We start from the raw sequence: 14,087 nt of genomic DNA, 5'->3' as shown, positions 1-14,087 counted from the left end.
AGGTTCAGAAATCCAGATGGGTAAGAACCTTGAGGAACCTCTGAACTAAAATAATTAGGTTTAACTAAGACAAATAAATCACAATAAAATGAATAATATCTAAACTTATTGCAATGGCTCAACAGCTTCAGCTTCAGCCGGACAACTGGAAGAAGCTTTACAGTCAGCTACTCGTGTTCCTCACTAGTTTCTGCCATCTTTTTAGTCAAACAGCTTAGATAAAACTGAATCTTTATGTCTCCCATTGTGTATGTCAGCTAAGATATCCATAAATAGCTGGAACTAACGTTCCGCTATTTTAAGAAATTTTTTTATTTGTACAGGAAAGTTTTTAAGGGCCTGTATCCAAGGGGCGTAGTCACAGGTTAAATTAAACAATTCATGTCTCATTTTGTTCGTATCATCCTTAACTTATTTAACTTAATGACGCACAGACAAATTCTAGTTTTAGAAATGTTGCGTTAACTTTATTTAGATTACAACAAAGAGTAGAAAATTTAAACTAACCAATTAAGATTAATACAGTTCTTTGTTCACATAAAATTTAGATTAAACAAAATATAACATTTTTAGAATAGGAAGCAATAGTTATATAAAAGGATCTAATTAAAGAAAAAGCAATGTTATAATTCTCTAAGTAGCACAGCTACTCTATCACTACATTATGGCATAGCCTGTTTGTCCGTGAACTAAAGGTGTAAAACCTGAGAAATCTCCTGTAAACAAAATTAAATGTTACCTGTATAATATAGCATGTCTGTTCTGAATAACAGGGATATCAATTTATTTATCTTCTTAATTTGAAACAACCTTATTGGGTTTTTGTAAAATTTTAAAAGCCAGTTTTAACGTATAATCTCTAAAGTTTACAATTATATTAATATTGTTTGACAATTGCATTTTCCTTTCTATTTTAACACCAAGTTTATCAGTGAACATAAAATTTTTATACGTCCTTTACAAATGACATAATGACGATGCTCTTTATGCATGATGATAATGGCACAATTAAGAAATAGAAAAGGAAAGTTCTAAAGGTAAATAATCCTATGAAGTTTTATTTGTAAAACCAAATTGTTTACATTTTTAAATTGTATTTGACATGAATGATGAATTTATAAATTTGTAAAGTTTTATACTAGAGTCGCAAGTATGAGCTTTAGCCTGATTAGAGCCACTATTTTTTGTCTTGAAGCCGACCGGAGCGAAACCGCCTAAAAATGACTACGTCTCCAACTTTACAGGGCCGAAGTCCCTCTAGGTTGAATCCATCAGTTTCTTAAATCCTAATGATACATTGTAACGCATTTGTATTTAATTAAATAAATTGATAATCCCTTGTCCCAAGGAAAAATTTCTTCATCCTAAAATTCAAAATGGCAACATGAAGAAAGAACATTTAAATACAGTTAAGCAGTATCGATAAAGGAATTTCTAGTCATTTGATGTTTAAAATGTTAAATTTAAAATGTAAATGTAAAGGCTACATTTTTAATTTTTGGCAGGTATTGAAATCACTGAATATAATCATTAAATATCATATTCCGAACGTGTTGTTTATATTTTATAGACAAGAAGGATATAGCAAATATCCTTTTAGTGCTTTGCTTATTGTAGAGACTACACATTTTAATGATAAAAAACCTTTTCTATATATGAATATACCCAACTATTGTAGAAATCAAATGAAAGGCACCAAAAATGTTGTCTAAAAATACTTTGCAGATTATAAATAAGTGAAAAGACATGTATTTTCTATTTTCTATGTTTCTAAAGAAATAAAGTCGTACAAGTTTCTTTCACAAAATGTTAAATATGTAAGTTCCATATTGTACTTTAATCAAGGATATAAGACCTAATCCTAATCAAATTTCTTTCTAGGCCTTAAGTGAAGGACTATGTACCTTAAAAATATCATGAATTGCAATAAAAATTTAAATACTTGTTTTTATTTAAACTGGTCAATTGTTTATATAATTCAAAATTTTTAAATTTATATTCTACAATTAAAGTTATATACTATTTTAATTAACTTTAAGTGTCAGAAGTAAAAAAAACTAAGATACATCTATGATGTTTAATTAATTTGGGGAAATTAAAAAAATGTATTGACTTATCCCTGACTATTTTCAAAATAGACATATTTAGTGGTTAATATTTGCAAAAATGAAAATCATCGAGATAAAAAGAGAGCGAAATAAAAGAAAGAGATTTAAAAAGAAGACAGATAGATAGTTTTGATTATGATAGATAAACTAACAATAATTATGAAGAAGCTCAACTTCAAGTTTACTCCCTAAGAAAGTTACTATGAAACACAAAGAAAGAGGTGACAATGAGCTGATTATTGCACTAGTCTCCAAACTTTTATAATAGCGTTTACTCATTCCTCAGCTCAGTAACTTTAGGGACTTTAATGAATTTTGATTGGTGGGTTTATTGAGTTGAGTGTTTAAACGTTTTATCCACTAATTTTAATCTACAGAAGGGGTAATTTTGTGTATCACCTTTGTGGATGTACATCAACTTATCAGCTATTGTCTTATCCTTTAGATCCCTGTAGGAAACAACAAATTCTTTTTCTCTTTATTAAAGAACACACAAACAGAGGGATAGAAAACATCTCTATATTAGTGTTGCTCTGCTTGTAACAAATTACCTTAAACCAAATTAACTCTGTAAAGAATGGAGCCACACAACAGTGAAGCTCTTTAGCCTGACCAACTAAATTAAAGATTAATGAGACGTTACATTTTTTGTATCTATTTATTCTAATATAAACCAACATTTTGATACATATTTGTTGTCAAAGTCAAACCTGTGACAATGAAAACAACACAAAATATCGACAAACAAGGATGACAACATCCATAAAAGCGATGCTCTGAAACGGAAAAACGAACAGTAACACTTTTAGAGTGTAAAAAATAATGTATATTATTCGAAACAAAATTGTAAGTAAATTAGTTGAAAAACTACGTACATGCAAGATGATGTTTCAGGAAATAATTATTACTTATATTTTTGAGGCTTGATTATAGAGATGATTCGCTTATATCATTGTACATTTTTTTCCTAGAAATCAGTATTCCAAAAATGAGATCAATCGTATAATCATAATGCATAAATTTTTTTGGTTAAGTAAGTTAAAAATCAACATGTCTAAAATAGACGTACGAACATTCTGGTAAATTACAGAGTTGCTACGCTTTCTAAATCGTACCTAACTACTACAGGAATCACCATGCAAAGTTTGAAATCAATAGGACAATTCTAACATGCATAAATTACAAAAGAGCTAACCGATACGGATGTACGGACGGACCTACCCTAATTATAGAAAAGCTTCGCTTTATTGTCACATTATTGATGGAATAAATAATTGTTGACCCCTCATTTATGATAGATATAGTTAAACATGTATAAGTCAAGTAGTGAACCTTACAATTTCCTAAAACCAATTTTTTCTTTCATTATGGAATGTACATAGTTAGTATCGTTAATATTTCCATGTTAGAATTGTCCTCTCGATTTCTAACTTCTTGTTTAAAAATTTTGGACCCTTGCCATTGATGAATATTTGAACCTTGTTTAGTTAATAGAAACAAATACCTTGACTTATCTTAGCTAACTAATTGGATAACATGTAATTACAACAGAGACAAGAGATATAGCATCTAAATAAAACTATCCTACGCAAATTATTCGCCGGTAAAAGCACCAGTATTATTTTTAGTTTAGATTTATCCTAATTATTAGTAACTAATTGCAGCTTGTCTTGTCAAAATATTATGCTAAAAAACAATTAATATTAACAACTCAATAATTTCAAGTTTAGAAAATTTGCTTGGAATCTTTATGACTGGTTCTTATGGTAATTAAAGACTAATACGAACTAACATGAGTTTTCTGTGCTTTTGGTATTTATAGTAGTGAAGATTATACAGAATTTAGGTATTTCCATCCAACAGACTCAATGATTGTTAGGAAACTGTGAGTATTCTCTTTCTGCGCACATTTATTTTATCTTCAGGTGTAAAAGACTAATTTGCTTCGCTTATATATAAATACTAATTGATTGGCCCCTATAGCTCTGTGGGGGAACTTAAGGGTAGGGTAGGATGTTAACCCCTGTCTATTTTCAATTTTAGTTTTAAAGAGAAAAAGTAAAAAAAAATGGGGCTGGACGAAAATAATAATAAACCTTCACTGGACCTATGAGAAGCTACATTTTGAAGGAGAACCATATCCAGTGGCGTGCGAAGTACTTTGTCTAGGGGGGGGGGGCATTTTGAAGATTTTGTAAAATTTTGCCCCCCCCCCTAAATCAAAGTGCCCCGGGGGGGCACTTTGCTTTAGGGGGGGGCATTTTGATTATATATACTAATTTTAGATAAGGGCGTTTTAAGGGGTGGGATTATTGGTTGTAGATAAAGTATATCTGACATGAAAAATATATCTTCTAACCGGTTTATGATAATAACAATAATAAAAGGAAAATCTCATTATTCGCTTTTTTTTAAGTGCAACTACAAATCCTAGCGATTTTAAAAGACTAAAAATGATAAAAAGATTTTAGAATAAAATAAGCATAATATTTGAATTGTAAACCTATATATTTAATTACATCCAAGAAAAGCCACAAGGCAAATAAATTAAAGAGTAACTGCTCTGTTGATCAACAATTTTTTGGCTGGAAATCCATAGTTTAAAAATTATAGGACAATTCTAACATGCTTAAATTAATCAATTTATCGCATCATATTATAGACAGCTTTCCATGGTTATTTAGAATGAAAACATATACAAATAAAACCAGTTTTGTGGGCCCTGAGGTGCCTAAGGCCCATGGTAAAAAAATTAGCATTAATTTTATGATTTTTATTTTAATAATTGTGGAAATTTGATTGTTATACCAAGCTAAACATTATTTTTCAGTATTGCATAGAGCTGGTTCTAATCCAGCGGATATAAATTGGTTTGGAAGCCATACTGGAATAGGTATTTATCGCATTGTATTATAGACAGCTTTCCGCGGTAATTTAGAATGAAAAAATATACAAATAAAACCAGTTTTGTGGGCCCTGAGGTGCCTAAGGCCCATGCTAAAAAAATTAACATTAATTTTATGATTTTTATTTTAATAATTGTGGAAATTTGACTGTAATACCAAGCTAAACATTATTTTTCAGTATTGCATAGAGCTGGTTCTAATCCAGCGGATATAAATCGATTTGGAAGCCATACTGGAATAGGTATTTATAGGTATTATAGCCAGCTTTCCGCAGTTATTTAGAATAAAAAAATATACAAATAAAACCAGTTTTGTTTGCCCTGAGGTGCCTAAGACCCATGCTAAAAAATTAAACATTATTTTATTATTTCTATTTTAATAATTGGAAATTTGACTGTAAAACGAAGCTAAACATGATTTTTCAGTATTGCTTAGAGCCAGTTCTAATCCATCTGATATAAATCGGTTTGCATGAAGCTATACTGGAATATATATTTATCGCATTGTATTATAGACAGCTTTCCACAGTTATTTATAATGAAAAAATATACAAATAAAACCAGTTTTGTGGGCCCTGATGTGCCTAAGGCCCGTGGTAAAAAAATTAACATTAATTTTATGATTTTTATTTTAATAATCGTGGAAATTTGACTGTAATATGAAGCTAAACATGATTTTTCAGTATTGCTTAGAGCCAGTTCTAATCCATTGGATATAAATCAGTTTGAAGCCATACTGGAATAGTTATTTATTGCATTGTATTATAGACAGCTGTCTGCGGATATTAAAATGGAAAATTATAAGATTAAAACCAGTTTTGTAATAAAGGCCTGTGATAAAAAAACTGACATTATTATTTATGATTTTTATTTTAGTAATCGTGGGAAAATGTGGAAATTTGACTGTAATACGAAGCTAAACATGATTTTTCAGTATGGCTTAGAACCGGTTCTTATCCAGCGGAAATAAATTGGTTTGGAAGTCATACTGGAATAGTTATTTATTGCATTGTATTATAGACAGCTGTCCACGGATATTAAAATGGAAAATTATACAATTAAAACCAGTTTTGTGGGCTCCAAATGGCCGAAGGCCTGTGCTAAAAAAACTGACATTATTCTTTAGGATTTTTATTTTAGTAATTGTGGGAAAATGTCTGTAATACAATGCTATACATGACTTTTTCAATATGGCTTAGAACAGGTTCTTATCCAGCGGATATAAATCGGTTTGGAAGCCTTACTGGAATAGTTATTTATCACATCGTATTATAGACAGCTGTCCGCAGATATTAAAATAGAAATACAAGAGTTAAAAACTTAAAAACGAAGTGAAAAATGTTATTCTATAGCCATTAAATTACTAACAATATTTGTTAAAAAGTATCGTTAAATTGGATGGTTTGTAACGTAAAAACAACGTAAAAAAATTCATTAAAATAACGGTTATTCTATAGCCATTATATTGCTAACAATATTTGTTAAAAAGTATTGTTAAATTGGACGGTTTTAACGTAAACATGATGTAAAAAACTATTTAAAAAAACCGTTATACTATAGTTATTAAATTACTAAAAATATTTTTATAAAAAGTATCGTTAAATTGGACGGTTTTAACGTAAAGACAATGTAAAAAAGGATTAAAAAGACATTATTCTATAGCCATTAAATTACTAATATTTGTTGAAAAGTATTGTTAAATTGGACGATTTTTAACATAAAAACAACGTGTAAAACGATTCTAAAGCCGTTAAATTACTTACAATATTTGTGCCAAATTGTCTGTAATATGATGCATTTCAGTATGGCAGAGAACCAATTATAATCTAGCGGATATAGCCATATAGGTTTATAAAACTTTGGGTACCAAATGTAATTTACAGTCCAATGTTTACTAAAGGTTATGAAACTTTGGGTACTGAGTGTAATTTACAGTCCAATGTTTACAAATGGTTATAAAACTTTGGGTACCGAATGTAATTTACAAACCAATTTTTACTAATGGTTATAAAAGTTTGGGTACCAATTAGTCCTGATTTAATATTGTTTGCCTGATTTATTATAGGTTTATTAATAGAGAGAAAATTGCCTGTAATATGATGCTTTTCAGTATGACTGAGAACTGATTTTAATCTAGCGGATATTTATCCGTTGCAAAGCTGTACTGAAAAAATAAAAGATCCCTCATTCATGGAAATATTTACAAGGTAGAACATGTTGTATAGTTAGGTTGCTAATATGGACCTCATTTATTCGTAAGGGGTAAGGGGTTGGGGGCAGACCCACATGGCAGGATTTATGCTAGTTTTCATTTACTAGGTTTAAATTTCGGATCAATTACTTTTTTCCTGTAACAAAATTTACATTAACTTTTTGTGCAAAAAAAAACCACTAAAATTAAAGAAAGGAGTCTGAATTTTTTTGTGTAGATTCCTTAGGCAAATAAGAATCGCAGTTCTATTATGCTTTGTGCCCGATTTTTACGTTTAAACCCCTATAGTTATGTAATCTTTGTCCGTAGGATTTTCGTTTAAATTTCGGATCAATTATTTTTTTCCTTTCACAAAATTAACGTTAACTTTTCGTGCAAAAAAAAACACTTAAAATAAAGATAGGAGTCTGAAATTTTTTGTGTAGATTCTTTAGACAAATGACAATCGCAGTTTTTCATGCTTCATGATCAATTTTTACGTTTAAATCCCTTTAATTTTGCAATCTTTGTCCGTAGGTACTACATTTAAAAAAGTCTTTTTTTATACTATTAAATAAAAAATGTTGATTGTCTTTGAGTGTCGTTAACTCGTTGGCCTTTCAATGTAGATCGATGAAATTTTAAACATAGCTAGTTAAAGTAGTTAGTAGTCTCTGTATGAAATTTCATTAATATCACATGAATACAAAAAAACTTATTACAATCGTAAAAAACAACACTAAAAACCATAAACCCCAAATGAAAATAAAAAAACATTTTTAAAATAAATTATTTAAGACTGTTGACGTTATCGTCAGCTAAGGGGTTAATACGAGCCCACTTATTGAAACCATTTTTAAGATTTTTCATGAAAGCGAAAGTGTTCCCCATTTTCAGGCCATAAAGGGGGAGAGGGAAATGGCCACAAACCGGTTTCAACATATCCAACACAATATAGAATTAATCTATACTCAATCGGATTATTTGATTATGGGCCTCCTAGTCCTTATCCCTTCTTCCCCATCCCTTCCCCCATCCCTATTTCCCATTTATATCCCCCACCTCTTCCCCCCCCCCATCTCTTCTCCCCCATCCCTTCTCCCCACCCTGCAATGACCGAAGGGAAGGGAGCTAGAAAGCATCTTCGAAAAAATAGTACAGAAGATAAACTAACCTTTCCCCCCCCCCCTCCACCACAAAACATTTTTAATGGGTGGAAGGGGATATTATAAAATCTCAGCAGGAAGGATGAATAACCCCATTAAAAAAAATTTGGGGGGGGGGAGATAAAAACACTCATTTTGGAAATAATTTACCAAAAATTAACCTAATATGAAAAAATGATATTAAATATTTCTTTATTGTTTGACAACAAGGATGACAACATCTTTAAGTAGCAAAGCACAAAAATCATTAATAAGAATACAGACAAGTAGATTTAAAGAGCATCTGTTGAAATAAATATATATTATAATCCTCAAAAAAATTTATCGTACCATAAAAACCAAAGATATAATGAACTGGGTAAAAAATAAAAAAAAATTACTTGTCCTTCAAATATGCAGGGAGGGAGGGGTTTCTGGGCTATTTATTACACTAGTCCCCAATATTTCATAGCAGAAACCATTTGGAAAGCGCGAAGCGCAAATTTTATTCTTCAAATATGCAGGGAGGGAGGGGTTTCTGGGCTATTTATTACACTAGTCCCCAATATTTCATAGCAGAAACCATTTGGAAGGGCGCGAAGCGCAAATTTTTTTCTTCAAATATGCAGGGAGGGAGTGGTTTTTGGGCTATTTATTGCACTAGTCCCCAATATTTCATAGCAGAAACCAGTTCGAAGGGCGCGAAGCGCAAATTTTTTTCTTCAAATATGCAGGGAGGGAGGGGTTTTTGGGCTATTTATTACACTAGTCCCCAATATTTCATAGCAGAAACCATTTGGAAGGGCGCGAAGCGCAAATTTTTTTCTTCAAATATGCAGGGAGGGAGGGGTTTTTGGGCTATTTATTACACTAGTCCCCAATATTTCATATAAAATTTTCTTATTCGTTGGCTCAACAACTTTGGGGACTTTAATGGAATTTTGATTGGTTGGTTAATTAAGTCGAGTTTCCATACATTTCATCCACTAATTGTAATCTATATAAGGGGTAATTTTGTGTATCATCATTGGGGATGTACAAAATTTCTTTAGGAAAAAGTTTATATTATACCAAATAAAATACTTCCTATAACCTGGTTTGTTATGTTCAGTGAAAAAAGATTATAACCTAATTTCTACACTAATAAAAAAATTTGGTAAGGTTAAATGAATAGTAACTGTCTGGTTGGCGCGAAGCGCCAAAAATTTTTTTTTGAGTATTTCTTGATCTTTTTTTTTGGAAACTGGGATAGTTTTGCTTTTTGTAGGGTAGGGGGCAAAAAGGGGCATTTTTGTTGACCAGGGGGGGGCAAAATGGGGCATTTTTTAACATTTAGGGGGGGGCAGGGGGGGCGGTTGCTAGGGGGGGGGCAGGGGGGGGGCGTTTGCCCCAAATGCCCCCTTCGGTTCGCACGCCACTGACCATATCGTCCCGTGGTTAGCGAGATCCTTTGCTACAGACAAAAAAAACCTTACTACAAAGTGACTTCAACAAGATGTAGAAATGAAAGCACCTAAAATTATTATTTTTTTTGCATTGCAACGATAATTATGAGTATTTCCCTCGAGACGATTGGAGGGCAGACAATTTTTTTACTTTGCTCTCTAATAGTGTGTATAAATAAAAGCAACTTACCTAAACCATATTGCTTGTTATAATTATGCTTGGAAAAGTGTAGGTGGCCTAAAATAAAATGATGCATTTATCGAATTTTTAATAGTGTAGATTCACAGATATGTATCACACCCACGAAACAAAGCGCCGCCTCTCGTCTTCGGGAAGTTCAGTTCAACACAGCGTCATAACTAAAACCGTTAAAAATTGTTCTCACTGTTGCCTGACTTTAATAGATAGAGTTGGGGGAATGCCTTGGCAAAGAAAAGGTACAACTTCCTGCACAATTAGGACTTTTCTAGATTGTTGGACTATACAGTTAAAGTGTAATGGGTAGCATTGATATTTGTCCGAACGTCATGATGTGCGCAGTTTTCTGTAGAACTAATATTCTGTACAATATTATTTACGCAGTATTTTATTCTTCAATATCTTTTTATTCAATGTAATTATTGTGTTAATGTTTTCAGCTCTTTATATGATAAATCTAAAACTTACTATCTATCTATCAACCATCTATTTTATTTATGTACCTGGCTTAACGGGTTGGAGGTATGGAGGACATTCACAGAAATGTTGGAGACCGCATAAATCTCCAGCAACCTCCGAAACAATTTTTTTTCGATTGACGCTATTCAAAAGATTTTTCTAACTGTTCTGTTATAAAATTTTGATATTATGCTTGATACTGATTTGAAAAGTTTCCCATTTTTATTCAAGGCTTCTTTTTAACCTTATAATAAATAATTAACCATTTTTAAAAGCGAAGCTTTTCTATAATTAGGGTCGGTCCGTCCGTACGTCCGTCCGTAACGGATAGCTTTTTTTGTTAATTTAGGCATGTTAGAATTGTCCTATCGTTTTCAAATTTTGCATGGTGTTCCTTTAATAGTTAGGTACGATTTCGATAGCGTAGCAACTATTTAATCATCACCAAAATGTCCGTACGTCCATTTTAAACATGTTGATTTTTTTACTTTTTTAACAACAAATATTTATGTGATCTAATCATCCGATTGATATGAGTTTTGGTATATTGATTCTTGAGACAACAAAGTATAATGTAATAAGCGAAGCAACTCTATAATCAAGTCCAAAAAATGTAAGTATGTCCATAAACATTATCCTGAATCAAGCAGTTTTTCAACAAATTTACTTACAATTTTGCTTTGACTCTTATACATTTATATTATGATTATTCAGTTCTGACACTATACAAGTGTTAATGTCCGTTTGTCCTACCGTTTCAGTGCTTCGCTTTTATGGATGTTGTCATCCTTGTTTTTTTATTGATTGTGCTTTAACTATTTTTATGAATCCAGGTTTATCTTTAGTAACACAGCTAATGTATAAATATGGTCTGTTTCTATCTCTATTCATTCTATTTTCGGTTCAAGTTAAAATACCTAGAATTGTCCGTTTCTAACTTATTTACTGTAAACAATTTAACAACTCCATAGACGTCAAAGAGGGAGGTGGGGTAACGGGGTATTTAGCCCCCTCAAACTTTGGAACCCCTTCATTTTACCCCGTTCAAAATGTTTAAAGTACAAAAGATCTCACAAAAAAAACATTTGAACCCCTCAATTCACCCTTTACAAAAAAAGGCTTGGAGGTCCTTGACTGCATAAGTTGCTGTTCAAATAAAAATATATTGTAAGCTTAATTTTTTTGGATAAAATTGTCATTGTTTATATGTATGAGTGCTAGTTTGTGTATAAAAAGTTATCTGTCCCCCAGTGATAATAATATAAATAATTTAATTTTCTCTACCTAGTATTTGTGGCTCTCAACAACTATAAAGGGTTGGTCCCAAATGGCTAAGTATTGTATTAAACAATTCTGTGCACCAATTTCCGCCAACATAAAATTGCGCCAATTGGTAAATTGGGAAGGTTTAGGACTATTTTGGGGAGGGTACCTCGACCCGTCTTGATCTCTTTCCATTAGAGTAAAACACTAGAGGGAGAAAGGGTTAATTAACTGTATCTCCCCATCGCAATCGTCTTGTGCAACCTTCCTATTGGATCATTGAAAATCAACCAATGGTATCGCTTATGTTAACACAGCTAAGTAGCAGAAAATTATTTAGAAGCAGACGAAAGAGGTCTTTGAAAAATGAAGGGAGGTAGTTGTCTGTATATACATCTATACTATAGATCTGTTCTCTTTCCTACTTCTCCTACATTATTATTTTCATACTCTTTTATTGTTCTTTTTTCTTATTTCCTTATTATCTTATTAGTAGCGAAGCTACTTTATAATTCGAAATGTCCGTCCGTCCGTCCGTCTGTCCTTCCGTCCGTCTGAGACAGAATAGGGAAAACGTGATTTTCTCGGCTCCTATTAAAGATAGACGGCTGAAATTTTTTGACAACATTCCCATTATTAAGGAGCACAATTAACTATAAAACATCAAGGGCGAACGGACCGCTTTTTAGCAGGTTTTAGGCTATTTTTGTATTTTTCACATTTTTCTCCATATCTTCAGTGTTTATGGTCCGATTTTCAAAATTTTTTCAGTTATTGATATCAAAATTAAATTTCCTGTCATTTACAAAAACAACCATGACGGCCACACTGCCATTTGCAGGTTTTAGGCTATTTTTGTATTTTTAACATTTTCACCATATCTTCAGTGTTTATGGTCCAATTTTCAAAAACTTTTTAATTATAGATATAAGAATTAAATTTCCCGTCGTTTAAAGAAAACAACCATGACGGCCAGACTGCCTTTTTGCAGGTTTTAGGCTATTTTTTTATTTTTCACATTATTCTCCATATCTTCAGTGTTTATGGTCCGATTTTCAAAATTTTTTCAGTTATAGATATCAAAATTAAATTTCCCGTCGTTTAAAGAAAACAACCATGGCGGTCAGACTGCCTTTTATCAGGTTTTTGGCTATTTTTATATGTTTTACATATTATCCCATATATTTGATGTTTTTGGTCCCATTTTCAAACTTTTTTTGGGATATCAGTATCAAAAATTTTTTGACTGTCATCATCATTAAAAATAAAACAAGGTTTCGCGTTTATTTTCTCCAATAAATCTATTCTTGTTTTTAATAAATACATTTTAAATCTACTTTTACGTATTTCCATCCACGATTTTTTGTGCTTCGCTACTTATGGATGTTGTCATCCTTGTATCATATATCAGCTTTGCTGCTATTTAAGTACATTCTCGTAATTGATAAGACTTACAGAATTACTTGTATTGGTTAAAAAGAATACACGTTGCAAGAATGCTTACCTCTATAATTCCAAAATTGCAGACTCCCAGAAAAAGAAGAAAATATATCTATAATAAAGTTCAAATATTAAAATTATATTGTTATAAGGGAAGATTTTCTACATTTAGCTTGACATAATAGGCATGTTAGAATCGTCTTATAGATTAAAAATTTTGATTCTTTTAACAGTGAAGTAAGGCAGTTCTATATGTATTACCTCAAAGTCTGTACATTCACTTTAAATTTATTGTTATGTTTTATTTTATTTTTAACATCAAATTTTACATTATAATTATTCTATGATCATGACATTTTACTAAGTATCCCCCCCCCCCCACCGCCCGAAAAAAATGTTCTTAGTTAAACAACGTCAAAGAAGTCACAAAAATGATTTGTTTGTATATTCAATATGCATAAATCAATTAAGATAATATTCTTGATTGATATATCTTTATAAAATTCACCTTTTGAAACATAATATTATTGTAGCTTGGTTGTTTATTTCTGACTAAAGTACTCTATGGCTTCTCTAAATCTTATTCAACATAACAAGGATTATTGTCTTCACAAGTTGTACACAAAATAGTGACAATAAATGCAATCAAGAAAAATGATGAAACATGCAAATAATCAATCGTTAAGAGAGCAAAATTTATTTATCTTTTGTGTATGGGTTAGAATTATTCCTTTTAAATTTCCGGCATATTGATTAATTTTCTAAACTATGGTTTAGAGAAGTTTTAAAAGTTTTATTTAAAACCACCATTAACATTTTTTTTTCTAGGTGCGATTTTTCTAATGGGGTAGGTGATACCCTCCTCCAAAATAAATACTAACCTTCCCTGGACCAATGAGAAGCTACGCTGTAATTAGGAACCATGGTTCAGC

The 14,087-nt window shown here is 31.4% G+C and overlaps 1 protein-coding gene across 1 annotated transcript in view; it reads right to left on the bottom strand.

The window, feature by feature from the left end:
- The window catches only part of LOC145332641 (interleukin-1 receptor accessory protein-like 1), a 23,707-nt gene extending 9,981 nt beyond the window's left edge, over positions 1-13,726 (bottom strand). The window contains exons 1-7 of the mRNA XM_080177651.1: positions 13,664-13,726; positions 13,220-13,267; positions 10,497-10,566; positions 9,985-10,032; positions 2,660-2,724; positions 1,340-1,364; positions 740-764 (exon numbers count right to left, since the gene is read on the bottom strand). Of these exons, the coding sequence (XP_080033777.1) occupies positions 740-764; positions 1,340-1,364; positions 2,660-2,724; positions 9,985-10,032; positions 10,497-10,566; positions 13,220-13,267; positions 13,664-13,675 (293 nt within the window). The 5' untranslated portion in view covers positions 13,676-13,726. The remainder of the gene's footprint in view (positions 1-739; positions 765-1,339; positions 1,365-2,659; positions 2,725-9,984; positions 10,033-10,496; positions 10,567-13,219; positions 13,268-13,663) is intronic.
- Positions 13,727-14,087: the final 361 nt, after the last annotated feature.

This window comes from Acartia tonsa, chromosome 11 (genome assembly GCF_053477335.1).
Source record: "Acartia tonsa isolate MP-2025a chromosome 11, ASM5347733v1, whole genome shotgun sequence".
Classification (NCBI taxonomy): domain Eukaryota; kingdom Metazoa; phylum Arthropoda; class Copepoda; order Calanoida; family Acartiidae; genus Acartia; species Acartia tonsa.
The sequence above is the reverse complement of the archived record's forward strand: the minus strand, read 5'-3'. Positions and strand labels throughout refer to the sequence as shown.